Source organism: Mauremys mutica, chromosome 3 (assembly GCF_020497125.1).
Source record: "Mauremys mutica isolate MM-2020 ecotype Southern chromosome 3, ASM2049712v1, whole genome shotgun sequence".
In the NCBI taxonomy this organism is placed as follows: domain Eukaryota; kingdom Metazoa; phylum Chordata; order Testudines; family Geoemydidae; genus Mauremys; species Mauremys mutica.
The window spans coordinates 131,685,160-131,702,592 of record NC_059074.1 but is presented as its reverse complement, the minus strand read 5'-3'; the positions used below and the strand labels follow the sequence as shown (position 1 = coordinate 131,702,592).

Genomic DNA, 17,433 nt, shown 5'->3' with positions numbered 1-17,433 from the left:
TTGAAGTAGCATATTTTTGTTAGTACTTCAGAATTGCATTTCCAGCCATTCTTGTTGGCTTTCAGGTTTTATGGTTCTGGCCCTCAGTATTGAGAGGCATAATGAAAGTCATGAACAGGCATTTATACGTAAACAATAAGATAACTTTGCCTATTGTATGTGTTAGTTGCAATATTGGCTTGTAACATAATTAACCAAGAAAAGCAGTTATTCCAAACAGCAAAATGATAATTTCATTCTAAACACTTGATAAATAACCGTATCATTGCCCTATATCATGTAGATGTAGATTAAATTTGTTTTTGTACAGTTCTTTCAGTTGTATTTTGGCTCTTTAGTGTTAGTGCAGCCTTAAGAATCTGAGTCACTAGTCCACAATGCAAGCTCTGCAGAGTTTTGGATGATAATACGTCTGTACCCTACAGCGTGTGCTGTTCTAGCACTCTCTACATAATAGCATCAGCAGCTCTTTAAAAAGAAAGTCTCTTTAAAAAAATTAAGTTAGAGATGTACAACTCATACAATAATATCCATAATTTCATTTTGTATCCACAAAAAGGCTAAATAAATCATTTTTGAGAAGAGGCCTTCTCCCTCACTAGACACTTATTTTTCCAATTACATGGCTATTAGATTTTCTACCTATAACAAAAAGGATTATATTACCTATAAAATGAATCCTAAAATATATCCCTATCATAAATAAAGTGACAACAAAGAATTACTTACCATAATAAGGTTTTTATCAGTAAATTTGAATCTCTGGTACATTCGTAGTTGTCTCCACTGCTGCATTGCTAAATTGAAGATAGCTAGAATTTGTGCTGAGTGTTTAATAGGACACTATTTTTTTTAAAAATGTTTAGGGTTATAATCTAATATTAAGTTTAAATACAATTTGGGAAAGGAAAGGTTTCCTGAGAAAAGATAAACAATATTGTGTTTCAGATATGAAAACAAGCTTTTTACTGTAGAAAAGGACAGAGAACAGACACATGTTAGACAGCGATAAATGTCAGATGACATTATGCACTTTTCATATTACTACATAAATACACTAATATATGGGAGATGAAAATTGGCTGGCATACTATTTTTTTCCCCAGACCTCCTTCCCATTCATCCCGATTTCATGCAGCTCCATGTAGATAATACTGCCTTATAAGAGTGTCTCCACTTTCTGAAGTGACGCTTTCATTTTTTAAATTAAGCTGTCAGTTGTTTTTGCCAGTGTGAAGAAAATTTCTTAACTAACTGTTTTTAAAATCGTATTTCTTGTATGTAGCTTCTAAGGAAAAGGCACATAGGAAATGATATTGTTACCATTGTCTTCCAAGAGCCTGGAGCACTTCCTTTTACTCCAAAAAATATCCGATCTCATTTTCAACATGTGTTTGTCATAGTCAAAGTGCATAATCCTTGCACTGAAAATGTGTGCTATAGGTGAGTAGATACTTATTTTTTTTTGCTATTTTGATTCAAATAAAGCGTCTTTTTCTAGCAATCTTGTATTTCCCAAAGAAGTTGTGTGTATGTTTTCTAAATTTCTGCTACATTTCTCTTCTGTTCTAGGGTTTCATTTTTAAAGACATATAGAATATAAAACTTAATATATTTGACAGCAGTACACCGTTAGCATTTCAGAAAGGTTCATTTAGTAGGTCATGATCATTAGTGGTTTAAGTTTAGAGAGCTTTGTTTGTGTCTATATGAAATTGTAGGTACAGTTTTGTAGGCTCAACTGAAGATGTGTAGATATTTGTTTAGCTTCTTTGTGGGCATATAAAGGGCAGTCGGGTTTTAAAAATAAGACTTGAAGCTATAGCAATGGAAATAATTTTACTTTTTATTAACTTTCTTTTTAGGGTAGAGCCAAGTCATTTTAGAAGATTATTAATACAAATCTAAATCACTGGCAATGTATTTAGCTGAAAATCTATAGGATGTGATCCCAAATTTGACTGTATTTCAATCATGGTTTAAGTGGCCCCTTTATATAGTTTTCAGAGTACTTTGAGATCCTTTCAGATAAGTGTCAGTTTTGCCTGTGATTTATATATTAATGAAAACCCTTTTTGTTTCAAAATATCTCACCAAATCTCATTGTCAACACTCTAAAATGAGTGTTTCAAGTGTCTTAAAATCCCATCACTTGGGCTAGGGAATCCCCGTCCGACCAAAAAACAACAGCAACAAAAAAACCTGAGTACTCCCATCATAGACATGTGCCTGGCACTGGTTCTTTTTTCTTTCTGTCAGCTTCATGAACTGGGTAAGGACTGAAATCAGTCAGACTGGTTATTCTTTAGTTTTAAGGCATTTCTCTGAAATAAATAAAAAGCTCTTTGAACTTAAACCACTAATGATCATGACCTACTAAATGAACCTTTTTGAAATGCTAATGGTGTACTGCTGCCAAATATCTTAAGTTTTACATTCTATGTATTTTCAAAGCTGAAATTCTTATCGGCTAATGACAACCTGGTCACTCTTCTTAGTTTTGTTTTAAAACTGATTTCTTTAGTTCTGAGAAATTAATGCCAATATTGGTCTAAGTCCCGCACATATGTATTCTTACTGTGATAGAAGAGGTAATGTGTATAGTTTCTAGGGTAATCTGTTTCTTCTAGTTCCACAGCTAGGGCAGGGGTTGCCGAAGTTGGGAGTAAAACAGAAGTCTGAGAGTATGTTGCTCTGCTAGTAACCTGGAACTGGGTAATATCCGTACTGCATGTTTTTATTTTTTTTTATTTTTTTTAAGGGAGGTGCAGAGAAAAGGTAAAAATTATAAGCCAAGTTTAAGAAGAAATTCTTCAAACCTCTGTCTCGTAGAGGCTCTGTCTGTTGTTCCAGCTGCCCATTACCCAAAGGCCTTTTGTATGGGAGGTTGGCTTCTGGGTCTTAGTTACTTATGAATTTCACCTGAAATACAAGTTTATTTTTTAAAGCCTTTGCCAGGAATACAATAATAAATTGTAGAGCTGTCTGATAGATTTTAATGGGTATTTCTTTCCTGGGTGTCTGGCTGGTGAGTCTTGCCCGCATGCTCAGGGTTTAGCTGATCACCATATTTGAGGTCGAGAAGGAATTTTCCTCCAGGGCAGATTGGCAGAAGCCCTGGGGGTTTCTCGCCTTCCTCTGCAGCGTGGGGCACAGGTCACTTGCTGGAGGATTCTCTGCAGCTTGAAGTCTTTAAACCATGATTTGAGGACTTCAATGGCTCAGACACAGGTTTGATACAGGGAGTGGGTGGGTGAGATTCTGTGGCCTGCATTGTGCAGGAGGTTAGACTAGATTATCATAATGGTCCCATCTGACCTTAAAGTCTATGATTCTATGATGCTACGTGTATTTATTTTAATCCAGTTATGAGTTGCATTACATTTGTTGTTCGTTCTGTCAATTTCAAATAAAATGACAGTGGATCTCCTGGAAATCTATAGTCTTTTGAAAATCATTCAGTTTTGTTCAAGGGTTGTCTAATAGAGATCTGACATGAAGCAGCAACTCCATGGAATACTTCCCCTTGCTCTCAAACCTGCAGAAGCTATTCTGCCACAACCAGCAGAATCAGGATTCTGCAAATTGAGACCCCATGCTGGAGCAGCAGCTGCTCCCGATGGGCCAGATTGTGCCATATTTACCCTCACTGAATAGGACTTCATTCCATATGTTGTTTCTATTTAAGGAGATTATTTTAGAATAAGATACTACTCAGCAAGGATAAAGGTAGCACTATTTGGCCCCACCACCAGCTCTTGTAGGGAACGGGCAGATACCTATGTATATTGAGGCTATGGAATCTGTTTCCCTCGGGTAAGATGAATCCTTCTCCCTTCCCTATTACATATGTTCTCGGACCCTCTCCATTAGAGGGAGCATGGAACAGAAACTGTGCAATTTGGCAGTTGGCTTTCTGCAGACTTTTTTCTTCCTATAACTTTTTTACTCGAGTATGGGAGGATTTGGACAAATGTGCCAGGTATACCCTATATTTCAAATTCTACCTCAGTTGTATCTGTACTACCTTATCAAAGTCAATGGGATGATATGGGTGTAACAGGGGTCGGGGGGAGTAGGTTCAGTTTGTCAGAGATAGAACAACTGAGTGGAAAAGTAAATAAGATATATTTGCCTTAAGAAAATTCAACTTTAAAGCACCTTTAAATTAAGGATCTGTCTAAATAACAATACCCCTAGGAAGCATTTTGTATTTATCCCATTGAAAGGAAGAAGAAACAGACACTTTATAAACAGTCCGTCTTGAAATGCTGCAGCTTGGTAAATCCTAGACTTTGACTTTTATTAATTCATATAATTTAAATAGTAAATGGCTTTGTTTTATAAGACTGTTCAGTCAATTTTGTTTATATCCATTTTATTTGATCTGTATATGTGTGCAAATATATGGTAATAGGTTTCCTGTATGTTTCAGATGCACAGCTTCCTAATTTCTAAAATTTCATCTGTCTCAATTTGTACATTGAAACTCACCTGTGTCGATGGGTTATATAGGTCATAGTCCTACAATGAGGTTTTGCTGGTGCAGTTATCCATTTTATTCTTTTTTTATTTCTAGTGTTGGAGTTTCAAGATCAAAAGATGTACCTCCGTTTGGTCCACCAATCCCCAAAGGAGTAACTTTCCCAAAATCAGCAGTCTTTAGGGACTTTCTTTTAGCCAAAGTTATTAATGCTGAAAATGCAGCACACAAGTCAGAAAAATTCCGAGCCATGGCCACCAGGACACGACAAGAATACTTGAAAGATCTGGCAGAAAATTTTGTTACTACAGCTACAGTGGATACTTCAGTGAAGTTCAGTTTTATTACTCTAGGTGCAAAGAAAAAGGAGAAAGTGAAACCAAGAAAGGATGCTCATTTATTTAGTGTTGGAGCAATTATGTGGAATGTGATAGCACGGGACTTTGGCCAGTCTGCAGACATTGAATGTCTCCTTGGAATTTCCAATGAATTTATCATGTTGATTGAAAAGGAGTCCAAAAACGTGGTGTTTAACTGCTCCTGCAGAGATGTTATTGGATGGACATCAGGATTAATGAGCATCAAAATCTTTTATGAAAGAGGAGAATGCATTCTTCTGTCTTCAACTGATAATTGTTCTGATGACATCAGAGAAGTTGTTCAAAGACTAGAGGTAAGTCACATTTTTAAATTGATCTACCAAACCTTTTATTCAGAATTATTCATGTCTATCAGTCTTTGGGAAAGAACTCAAATTTTCCTATATTTAAACTGATACTGCACTTTCCAACTTCAAAGAGCTTCACAAACATTATTCCTCACAACACCATGTGGAATAGATACATATTGTCATCTTGCTTTTACGGGTGACTAATCTGATGCAGTTAATTAAATTGGCTTGTCCAAGGCTACATAGGGTTTTAGTTTTAAAGCCAGGATTAAAACTTGAATTTTTGGTTCCCAGCCCTGTGGTCTAGTGGTCAGAGTACACCCCTCAATAAAAATACCTTAATTTAAAAAAAATAAAATTAAAATAAAGAATACCCTTTTGAACGTGATTGCTACCTAAATAGTGAAAATCCTCTAAATAAAGCAGGGAGTATACTGCTTACTTTGCATGGATGAGCTGGAAGAAAATGAAGGCAGTTAGATCAGTTAACACTAACTATCAGAGCTGGTGCAATCTCAGTCAAGACAGGTGGAGCTCAGGCATTCTGTGAGCTCAACATCTTAAATTATTTGACTTATAGCTATTACAAATGTGTACTAATGGATTGATACAGGCTGCAGGGTATAAAACATTGAGGTATCACTGCTCTCGTTCCAGTTTGACTTTGACCTTACCCCTTAAATTAAATGAGGTTAGTGGCATAAGCCTTTTTTATATTGAATTGAGGCTTCTACTGGAAAACAATCAGTAGACCTATTTTTTTGGAGATTAGTAGAGCTGAAGTACAAGCTATGAAGTGGCCAGGATTAAACTGATATGTAAAATAAAGGCCTGATGCTGCAAGGTGCTCAGCTACCCTAAATTTTCGAGACTGTTGAGGATGCTCAGTGCTGCACAGGGCTGAGATTAATACCTACCCTGTGTGATGGAGTCTTTCTTCCAGTATAGGTTAATATTTGTAAATATTACAAATATTACTTTTCAGTGGGTTAATATTTGTAAATTCATATTATTGTCACTTGCATTGTATTTACCTCATTGTTAAGTTCTTCAGATATTGTCATTTTCCTTATACAAATATTTTCCTTCTGAAATTTAGAAAAAATGTTCTCTAATTATCATGTTACTGTTGTAAAATTATCACTAATTGGACAGTTATAAATTGGCTCAACGTTGTGCTGAAAATAAGGTTAATGAACGTTAGTTTCTTATCGCATCACTACATATTGTAACACAAATTGTTTAGTGTTTTGTTTTGTTTTTTATTTTAATAATACTACCTAGCTCTTACATAGTGTTTTTCCTCAGTAGGTTGCAAATCACTTTACAAAGGAGAGTGGTATCATTATCCCCATTTTACAGATGGGGAAACTGATGTACAGAGGGGAAATGACTAGCCCATGGTTACCCAATAGGTGAATGGCAAAGCTGGGAATAGAACCCAGGTTTTTGTAGTCCCATTCTAGTAAGCTGCACTGTCTTCATTTACCACTTCTTGAATCTTAAAACATACATGAAATTATAGCAGGTTTGGCAAACTGGGAAGGTATCTACTGAGTCTCTGCAGACAGATCTTCATTATATATGTTGTATAAAAACATTTAGTTTTTTTATAGCATTAGTTGAAATGGTTATCTATGAAAATTCTTTGGCGACATTAATCATTACAACAGACTTCACTCAGTTTGATTTGAATGGTCTTGTATTTCACTCAAATCTAACCATCTGTTACAGTACAACATTATTTACATTTAACTTGAGACTGCTCCTTTTCTGAGGTAATAACCATATTCTCGGCTAAATAAATCTATTGGCCTGAAGCCTCAGAGTTAGAAACTTAGGATCTGTCTACACTGCCCCATGATTCAGTGTTCAGGGGTGTGAATAGCAGTGCATACCAATATGTTGTGCTGTAACTCCCCTGTGTGGACTCTGTGGGCTCAAACTAAACCTTTGAAGAGGATGACATTGCTGTAAACTAGGAACTTTTTAGAAGTGACAGACTCCTGTGGCACCTTATGCATCCGACGAAGTGGGTATTCACCCACGAAAGCTTATGCGCCAATACATCTGTTAGCATATAAGGTTCCACGTGACTCTGTCACTTTTTACAGATTCAGACTAACACGGCTACCCCTCTAATACTAGGAACTTTTAGTTTGTGACCACAACATAGGTGCTGACTCTGTGGGCGCTCTGGGGCTCAAGCACCCATGGAAAAAAATACGCGGTGCTCAGCGCCCAAAAGCCATAGTTTTGTACCTGAGGTCTGCTCTCGGGGCACGCCCTTGCCCCAGAGGGAGCTTGAGTGTGGAATGTGAGTTCTGTGCTGCTAACAGCTTCTGCCCTTGGGACAGGGAGTTTGTTTATAAACAGAGGCAGGGTGATTAAGATAACAAAAGGCTTGTCATTAAATTAAGGATCATTAGATGATCCTGAAAGCATTGCCTGGCCCTCCAGTTAAAAGGTGGGAAACAAAGGGTAGGAATAAATGATTCATTTTCAGAATGGAGAGAAGTAAATAGTGGTGTCCCCAGGTTTCTGTACTGAGACCAGAGCTTTTCAACATATTCATAAATGATATGGGAAAAGGGGTAAACAGTGAGGTGGCAAAATTTACAGATGATACAAAAAAACTAGGAGTACTTGTGGCACCTTAGAGACTAACAAATTTATTTGAACATAAGCTTTCATGGGCTACAGCCCACTTCATCGGATGCATAGCTATCCTATGCATAGCTATCCTGTGCATCCGATGAAGTGGGCTGTAGCCCACGAAAGCTTATGCTCAAATAAATTTGATAGTCTCTAAGGTGCCACAAGTCGTCCTGTTCTTTTTCCGGATACGGACTAACACGGCTGCTATTCTTAAAGATAATACAAAATTACTCAAAGTAGTTAAGTCGAAAGCTGACTGCAAAATGTTACAAAGGGATCTCACAAAACTGGGTGACGGCAACAAAATGGCAGATGAAATTCAATGTTAAATGCAGAGTCCTTAAACAGTTATCGGTAAGGTACATTGCATAACCCTCAAGTACTTCATGTTGATGTTCTGTTGAATTGGGCCCTTCCTCTTTCACCCCAGACCTCTCAAATTTGATGCTATTTGTGAAGGAGTAGTCACTATGTTGAGTAACCTTTTTGTTTTTAAAGCTCTTTCTCGCCTCTTCCTCCTCCCCCTTTTTTTTAACTTTATGAATATTTCTCTTTAAAAGTTAATTTGAAAGCTGAATTTTGGAATGCTGGACTCCTTACCCCTGAAACCTTCACACAGGTGGTAAATGTTGGCTTTTAATGGAGAATGTTCTAAACACCTAGACACCCTTTACCTTTAGCTAGTTGTTTGATTTTATGAAAATCTCAATAGGGGCTCATGCTGTTTAAAGGTGACCATTACACACATTAATATCTGCATAACACGAGACTCTGTCTGCATAGATCTTAGTGGAGAATCAGACCCCCATACCTGATCAGAGAGCACTGCTGAAGTCAGGAGTCCATCTGTGTGGAGTTCACTGTATGATTGAGGCATAAGATGTCCATCATGTCACATTTTATAACTAACTTATCAGACTTCTATGGAGGTTAAGTCCATTAATAGCTATTAGCCAGGATGGGTAAGGAATGGTGTCCCTAGCCTCTGTTTGTCAGAGGGTGGAGATGGATGGCAGGAGAGAGATCACTTGATCATTACCTGTTAGGTTCACTCCCTCTGGGACACCTGGCATTGGTCACTGTCGGTAGACAGGATACTGGGCTGGATGGACCTTTGGTCTGACCCAGTATGGCCATTCTTATGTTCTTAGATAAATATCCACCATCTAATAAACCCCTTCCTATCAGCTATCATTCTCCGCCCTTGCCAAAAGCATTGGGAAATAGTAGGCTTTGCAGTGAGCCCAGAAGGCTAATAAGTTTATTATTTTTATTTGTAGTACCATAGTACCTACCAGCCCTAGTCATGGAACAGAAGTCAGCTATGCTAAGCACTGTACAGACACCAAACAACAAGGAGCTTAAAATCAAAGTGTAACGTAAGACACCAGATGGTTACAGATAAATGGAGGAGTACCAGGAAATAATGATAGTACTGGGCAGTGGTCTCCGGCAAGTTTTTCTTGTAGGTATCATGGCAAAGAAAGGTCTTAAGAAGGGATTTGAAGCAAGATAATGAAGTAGCTTTGTGGATGTTTACAGAGAGCTCATCCCAAACATAAAGGGGCAGCATAGGAGAAAGCCCAAAGGAGCCTGTTTGAAAATATCTCAAATGGGAGATGGAGGCTGGCATTACTGGCTTATGGAGAGTTGAGAAAAGTGCTGTTTTTACTGTTAGTCTGTTTTGTGGTTTTTCAGCATTCAATATTTGATATTTCAAATATGATAAAATATTTTTAAAACTGCAAAACTGGACAATATGAAGTAGACATCTGAACATACATAAACGTGGCTTCATTCTCCAGCAAGCTTCCCCATTTGATGCAATATAAATAGCAGAGTACATGTTGGTAGTCACACTGGGACAGGAAATTTGGCCAAAAGTTTGTATTGTGGAACTCAAAGGAAAAGAGGCACATTTTACTATTCTGAATATCATCTCTGTTCTCCAGTGGGTCTCCCATGCTTGTGCCATGAGTATGTAAGCAGGGCATGCTGGGATGTGGCACTGGAGTGGGGGCTGGCCCTCTAAGGATAAATGGATGACATAAGAATTTTTTAAAATGTCCTACTCTAAGGTGTTGAGTTCCACTTTTAGCCTTCCTACTCGGTTGCAGAACTTACTGTTGTACTGACAGCATTTTGTAAAAACATGTCTAGCACCTTTAAAACTTTGTAAGGAGGTAACAGTAGTGGCTTTGAGCTAATTACAGTGCAGGCACAAGTTATGCAAAGTTCCTCAAAGCTTTTCCAATCAGTCATTTAGTGGTTAAAGTGAGAGTAGGAGGAGCTGGAATTACTGGCGTCCTTCCCTGGCTCTGCCACATGCTTACTGTGTAACCTTGGGCAAATCACATGATCTGTGTCTCAGCTTTCCCCTCTTTCAGATACAGTTATTTCTCTTATAGGAATGTTGTGAGACTTAATTCTTTGTCTGTAAAGCACTTGGAGATCCTTGAATTAAAGCAATTAATAAAAGGCAAAATATATGTATAACACTAATTTTAACTTATGACTAGAAACTAAAAGAAGGTTGGAGTTTAGAAGGTTTCTAACCATTGGAAGAGTAAGGTTCTGGAACAGCCTTCCAATAGGAGAAGTTGGGGCAAACAACTCAAGTTTTAAGATGGAGCTTAATAAATTTATGAATGGGGACTATGACTGGGTTGCTTGTGATAGCAGGGGACAGGACTTGATGACCCAGGAGGTTCCTTCCAGTCCTGTAACCTGTGTTATGACCTAAGCCAGAATTTGACCTTCAATCTCCAAATATTAGTGCACTAATGTATTGCACAAACTACTGAATTGTCCCTGGATTGCTTTACCATTTGTGAAACTGTTCAATTTTATGTAGTATGAAAAAAGAAATCCCTGTAGTAAAAGCTAAAATTTCAGTTTACTTGATTATTCCATATAATGCCAGAATAACTTCCAATTAAGTATGAAAGATATCAGTTCTCTTCTCTCAGTTCCCAATGAAATAATCAGTCTTCTCCCATTTGTAGCAAAGCCTACATCTGGAGATGGCAATGGCATGGATGTCATAGATCAGAATCTGATTGCTAGAGCAAAAGAAATACATTCTTATTTTTTTACTTAGTGTTGGGATGAGAATCTGTTGGAACTGAAAAAATTTCACTTGATTTTACTCATCTTAAATTTCAAGGTTGTTGTTTTCTTGAAGAAAAAAACCCACTACACACCTGCAGTCAATCGGCTAACAAAGAATGAAGTAATTGACAGGTTTGCATTTTGCTTGCCCTGTGTTTTGAAACTAAGACAGCTGCTAAGTATTCAGTAAGATATAAATGTCTTTGCATTGGAAAAAAATAAGAATTTGACACAGGACAGCTGGTTGTTCCAGGGAAGTCAAATTTTAGGACTCTGAAGATCTTCATGTATTTTGCTCTATGCAGAAACCTGTAGTCAACCATAAATGACAAAATGATTTTTAGTCACCTATTAGTATGTTGAGTATTGCACATGAAACCAAACATAGCTTTATTGTGTCAGAAAATAGATCGTTTCATGTTTCCAAAGAAATCAGCCTATAAAGACAGTAGCATAACAATCTGATACTCCTTTAGATAGTCACCAGAGGATGTGAAACAACGGAAATGACCCTACGGAGGAATGGGTTGGGCCAGCTTGGATTCCACGTTAACTTCGAAGGAATAGTAGCAGATGTGGAGCCATTTGGTTTTGCATGGAAAGCAGGCCTAAGGCAAGGGAGCCGTCTAGTTGAGATCTGTAAAGTGGCTGTGGCAACCTTGACTCATGAACAAATGATTGACCTTTTACGCACGTCGGTGACAGTAAAGGTGGTGATTATTCAGCCACATGAGGATGGATCACCTAGAAGGTAACAAGCAACAGTCCTTAATGTGACATTTCCAACTGTCTTTTCTCTGCTGGTGCTTATTATTTGGCTTTTTAACAAGTGCTGTCTTTGGTAAAGACCCTTAGGAAATGGATATTGTCTCTCATATTTGGTAATAATGGGATTGTGGTGTTAAAGCAATTCAGAAAAAAAGAGCCATTACCTTGTAATAAAAGATAAAATGTGATCCTGTAAGCAATTTAATGGGAAATTGACTTTATAAGGCTTGAGAGGATAAGAAGTAAACTAAAGTGTAGCATGACTGAACAATTTTAAAAATTGGTTGTGACTTCTCTTCCACAGGAGACAGTTTTATTCTATTTTAATATTAGTTTTGTAAATTGGGAATCCTTGCCTGAACAATATATTCTTATTTCCTTTGAGGTTTCTTTGACTTCTAACTATTGAGATAGGGGACTTTTATTTTAACCTGTGATTAACAAACAGAGAAACATTGGATGCGAGATATATATGGGATCATGCCACAGCTTCTTTCCCATTCTCTGTAAATATCTGCTCTAAGTCATTCACATTAACTGTTGAATCATATCAGTTGAATCATTAGCTAAAACTAAAATCTTGCTGTAACATGAAATAAATGGGTCATGCTTGGGAAAAGAACATAAGAAAAGATGACTATCATTCTTTCTGTGGGTGGGGTGCAATGCCTGCCAGTGCCTCTCTTTGATTAGGGTGCTGTTTGTGGCCGGAAGATTTTTGCCTTGTTGCCACTATTTGAATAAAAGTACATCAGCTGACAACTTACATTCAAAACTTCACAGATATCCAATCTTATTTCACTCATCCTTTACCTATGCACCATGAGTTTGGCTAATGAGTCTGAATTAGAAGTGTGCTTCAGTAAACTGAATTACTTGCTTGTCTCCTTAAATCTTCTGTTGATATTCTTTTAATTTAACAAAGATAAAAAAAATAGGCATGCTGCTCTTGGCATGAAAATCAGCCATACATTTTTACAGCATATACAATGGTGTGAGTTATTGGCAAGCTATGTACAAATGCTGGTGTGTTTGTTCTCCAGTCAGTTACTGGACGGATGAATGACACAAAAAGTTCTCTTCCCTGCCATAACCTGCACCTCCAAGTTTTGGGTTTCTTTTGGGGAGAGGATGGGGGGGGAGAGAGAGAGAGAGAGAGACATACACATACCTCTATTTTCACTACTTGCATATAATTTGCAATTAAGTGTCTCTCTGCTTAGCTCAGCTTTTCTCTCCATCTGCTTCTGAATATGAATTTTCACTGTCTTGTGTCGTGCACATTCCCAAGCTGATTACAAAGTATAAGCCTAATGAGCTGATTCATTATACTTAAGATAAAATGTATATTTTATAGTGCTTGGTAGAATTATCTATTGTTTATGAGCAGTTTTTACATATCATGTGATACATTTTTACAGTTAAAATTATGAAGTCAAAATTCAGTATAATACACTAAGAGATGCATTGCACCTGCTCTGTCTGTAAGTTAGAGTTCTAGCTGTGTGCCACTGAACTGGAAAGAAAACTTCAAAGCATCTCTTGGGGAACCAAAATATAGATTCTTCACATCTTTCAGAACTGGGTAACTAATCACTACTTAAAAATAAATTGAAGATTACTTTTAAATTTACAGTCTAGCTGTAAAATGTGTAAAGCACCAGTGCTTTATTAAAATAAAAAGCCATGTAATCAAAAAGAAAGTTACAAAAGAAACGGGACTCTTCACTCCTGCCTTTTCTGTTCATTGGGCCCAGTTCTGATCCCACTGAAGTGAAAATCCCAAGATTTTCAGAAGTGTGACTAGTGATTTGGGGAACAATTTGAGATACCTGAAAGGGGCCTGATGTTCAGAAATTGCTGAGAACCCACCCTTTCCCAAAATTGATAATTGAAAGAGAACAGACAGACAATTGCTGGGGGAAAGGAACACAACGGTTGCAGGAGCATTAACAGTGTTGAGCAACTCTTCCTGCACCCAGCAGTTTAGATGCCTTTCAGTTTGCTATATGATGCATTTAAATGCAACAGTTCAGGGGCACGCAGTTTATTATCTCCCTTAAGTGTTGTCTAATACGGTGTGATCTTAAGGATCTGGCTGCAGACCAAGGGCGTTTACATGCGCATGTTTTGGATGATTTCCAGGAATCCTCCCTTTGGTGGAAACCTGGAGGCAGCCTCCAGCGGCAAATCCCTAGTGAAATGCTCCCTGTGCTAGAGTTCCAAGGTAGGCTACTCCTTGCAGCAGGGAGCATAGATGAAGGTTTATTGTAAGTGTTCTTAGAAATAATATACAATCAGAGCAAGATGTGTGGGGTCATAGCAAACTTTCTCCTCCCTCCCCGCTCGACGGGCAACTAATGATTCTTTAGTTTTGTCTACCTCTAGTCACTTAGGCCATGTCTCCTCCTCTTTCTCCTCCAGGCTCCTTGAAAAAAAAGTAGCACAAAGGGTCACTATTCAGGGCAGTTGTTTTTAAAAAAAAAAACAACTTTCTCCAGTTTTTCCTAATTTCTCTTAGAATAAGCAGAAATGAGAAGGATGCTTTCCCCAAGGATATTTCTCGAGGACCATGAGTGTACTAGCTTCAGGGATACAAATATGAGCCTCCATCCTCATTTTCTTTTGTTCCTTGTGGGATACCCACTGCATCAGGCACAACAGTAGCTTCTGGGGTAAATCAAAGAACTTATGTGGGCCAGCATGGTCTCAGGCATACATGCAGCCCAAGGCAAAGCCTCTTCTGGGAATTTATGCTTTTTGGGAGACTGTGGATGTGAAAAAGTCTTTAGACAGGCTAATGAATGAGCATTTTAAATTAGAGAAATGCAGCATGCTTGTTTAACCTCCCTTTTGGTTGTTCCCACTGAGGTATGTCTGCATTTGAATTGGAAGGTGTGATTCCCAGCTCATGTAGACATACCCATGCTAGCTCTTCTCGAGCTAGCATGCTAAAAATAGCAGTATGGCTGGGGTAGCTTGGGCAGCAGGTTGGACTAGCCACCAGAGTACATACATACTCAGGGGACCTGTGTATGTTTCTTGAGCAGCTAGCCTGAGCTGTTGCCGGTGCTACCCCAGCCCCACTGCTATTTTTAGATGCTGGCTCTAGCAGAGCTATAGTGGGTATGTCTGCGCAAGCTGGGAATCACACCTCCCAGTTTAAATGAAGATGTAGCCCATGAAAACATGGTCATCTATTCCATTAGAAACCAACGTCTCTTCCAAAGATACCTGCACTCAGATGATTGAGGAGACTGTAGGAATTTTGAACTATCTGCAACCCTGTTGAGCCCTAACGTTTAGGTTGTGTATATTTGGAGGGCATGCATGGAACTGGGGGGGGGGGGATCTCAGATAATGTAGAGCAATTCCAGCTCCCCCAAGAGTCATCATGAAGCAACTGAGTATTTTTTGTCAGCAATCATGCCTCTTAATAAATGACACTCTGCTAGGTTTCCTGGATGTTCTTTACAAGTGTTTTAGAAATGATAGTGTGGTACCTTTTAGCTTAGACATTGAGCAGAAGATTTTTTAGGCAGTGAAATAATAGGTTCTCTTCTTTAAGGAGTTTTTAATTGTTTGGAAAGTGCCTGGACACTTTTTCACAAACCATGACATTAGAGCTATTTGGAAAGTCCCAACAAGTCCTGAGTTCCAGGGTGGGTAGGTATTTCAAACTATTAATAGTTTCCAAAAACTTAGTAGGCACAAGACTGGAAGTAAAGTGGCTGAACCAGTTTGTAGGGTGTCAGAAGTTCAGGATGGAAACCATGTATTAATCTCTTCTAGAACTATCCCCTGAAGACTCTCTCTGGAATTAATCTGCAAGAAAGATGCATATCTACAAATCCTGATTCCTGCATATCAGGGTGGTTCAGCCCTACTTCTAGTACTTGATCCTTTCAATGCTTTTGATTACTGCCCAAGGATCTTCCTGTAAACCCTGATGTAGTAGTGGCAGTAATTCTCCTGGGAGGGAGAGTATTTGTGTGACAGGTTGGACCTCCCCCCCCAGTCCAGGATGCCACCTGATGTACTGGGGTTTCACTGAGCTGCCTGCTCCACTAGCTTGGGCTCCATCTCCCTGTTTTGCTGAATCAGGCTTTCCGGCCTCTGACAGTACACGCACACAGGTAGGGATGCACCAGCTGTAGAATCACACACTCTCTGCAAGCAGCTCTCTATGGGAAGATTCAGCTAGGAAATTGCCCAGGACTCAAGTACACACTCCCTCTTGGGGAGTAAACCCAAAATAATATTGTCTTGCACTGTATAGAAAAGTCTTCACAGTGCAAGCTCATAAAAATTTGCCCTCTCCCTCTATGTGGAGAGAGAGAGATGCACAGCTTCTTGCCCCTCCCAGATATGAATTGCACAAATTGGGTTATGTTATAATAAACTTATTTCTTGTTTAACTGTAAAAAGGCAGATTTTAAGTGATTATAAGGGATAGCAAACAGAACAAAGCAGATTACTAAGCAAATAAAACAAAACATGCACACTAAGCTTAAGATCTTGAAGAGACTGGTTTCAAGAAGTAATTTCTCACCCTAAATGTTGCTTTTGGGCCGGTTGCAGAAATTCTTGAAGGTTAGCTACCTTTCTTGCAGCTTAAATCCTCAGGTATTTTATTCACAGACCAGATCCCTTTTCCAGCCTGGGTTCAGTACTCCTCCCCCTTTCCCTTTGTCCTTGTTCCTTAGGTGTTTCCAGCAGTCGCCATGGCTGGGGAGTCAGTGAAGGGTGAACCAAGATCAACTTACTCCTCAGCCTTAAATAAGATTTACATAAGGTGGAAATCTTTTGTTTCCCAGTCCTGACCTCCTCCTCCTTTTAGTGGAAAAGTACTAGAAGTCCAAGATGGTGTTTTAGTACCAGGTAACATGACCACATGACCTGGTAGTGTCACCGCAAGGTTTCTCCCAGGGAGGAGAGAGATGAGTATCTTCAAAGTCTTACTGTTTCTTCCTAATGGATCATCAAGGCTGATGGCCTGTTGTCTGGTGTTTCCCAAGTTGTAATTGTTACATAGTCAATATTCCTAATTTTAGATACAGAAATGATACATGCAGACATTGGATATCATTCAGTAAATCATAACCTTTCCAATGATGCCTTACAAGACCCATCTGTCATTAAAATATATCTTTTTGCCATATCCATATCATAAGTATATTTCCATAAAGAATATGTGGTGTAACGTCACAACTTGTCATACCTTGTTTAGTGTTTTGGCTCATCGGAACATGGTCATCCTGTTTCAGCAGTCTGCTTTTGTGAAAACAAGGTCAAAAGCTAGTTTTGGTTTCTGGACCTAGTGATGAAAGTGTTTTTAGTTTTTTAAATCTCATTTCCTTTCAGTAGAAGTCATTGGTGGGAGCAGGAACTAGTCAGATTCAACAAGCGTTTCCATCCCTGGAAAGAATCATTCAGCAGATTGAGATGCAAAAGCCTCTTCTGCTCACTCCTGGAACTGATTGTGACTTGGCCTTAGCTACACCTGAGGAGCCACTAGCAGATTTTTTTTTGAATTTAGGAGTGTAGTTATTTGAACTAGAGGAGAAATAAGCTCCACCAAAAGATGAAAAGAGATAGCATCTAACAAAATATGCCCCAGGTGGTTCCAATTCATGTGTAATTGATAACAGATCCCAGTATCTTGGCTTGGGCAGCCTGAATAAACCATAAGATGGCACCAGGTGTTTGTGTGGAGTTGTCTCTGATGTATGCCATTGAGCAC

General features: G+C 38.6%; 1 protein-coding gene across 7 annotated transcripts in view; it reads left to right on the top strand.

Annotated features, from left to right (window-relative positions):
• The window catches only part of SIPA1L2 (signal induced proliferation associated 1 like 2), a 181,115-nt gene that overhangs the window by 92,666 nt on the left and 71,016 nt on the right, over positions 1 to 17,433 (top strand). For all 7 annotated transcript variants that reach the window (XM_045009786.1, XM_045009788.1, XM_045009787.1 and 4 more), the window contains exons 9-11: positions 1,286 to 1,443; positions 4,580 to 5,156; positions 11,399 to 11,673. In XM_045009786.1, the coding sequence (XP_044865721.1) occupies positions 1,286 to 1,443; positions 4,580 to 5,156; positions 11,399 to 11,673 (1,010 nt within the window). The remainder of the gene's footprint in view (positions 1 to 1,285; positions 1,444 to 4,579; positions 5,157 to 11,398; positions 11,674 to 17,433) is intronic.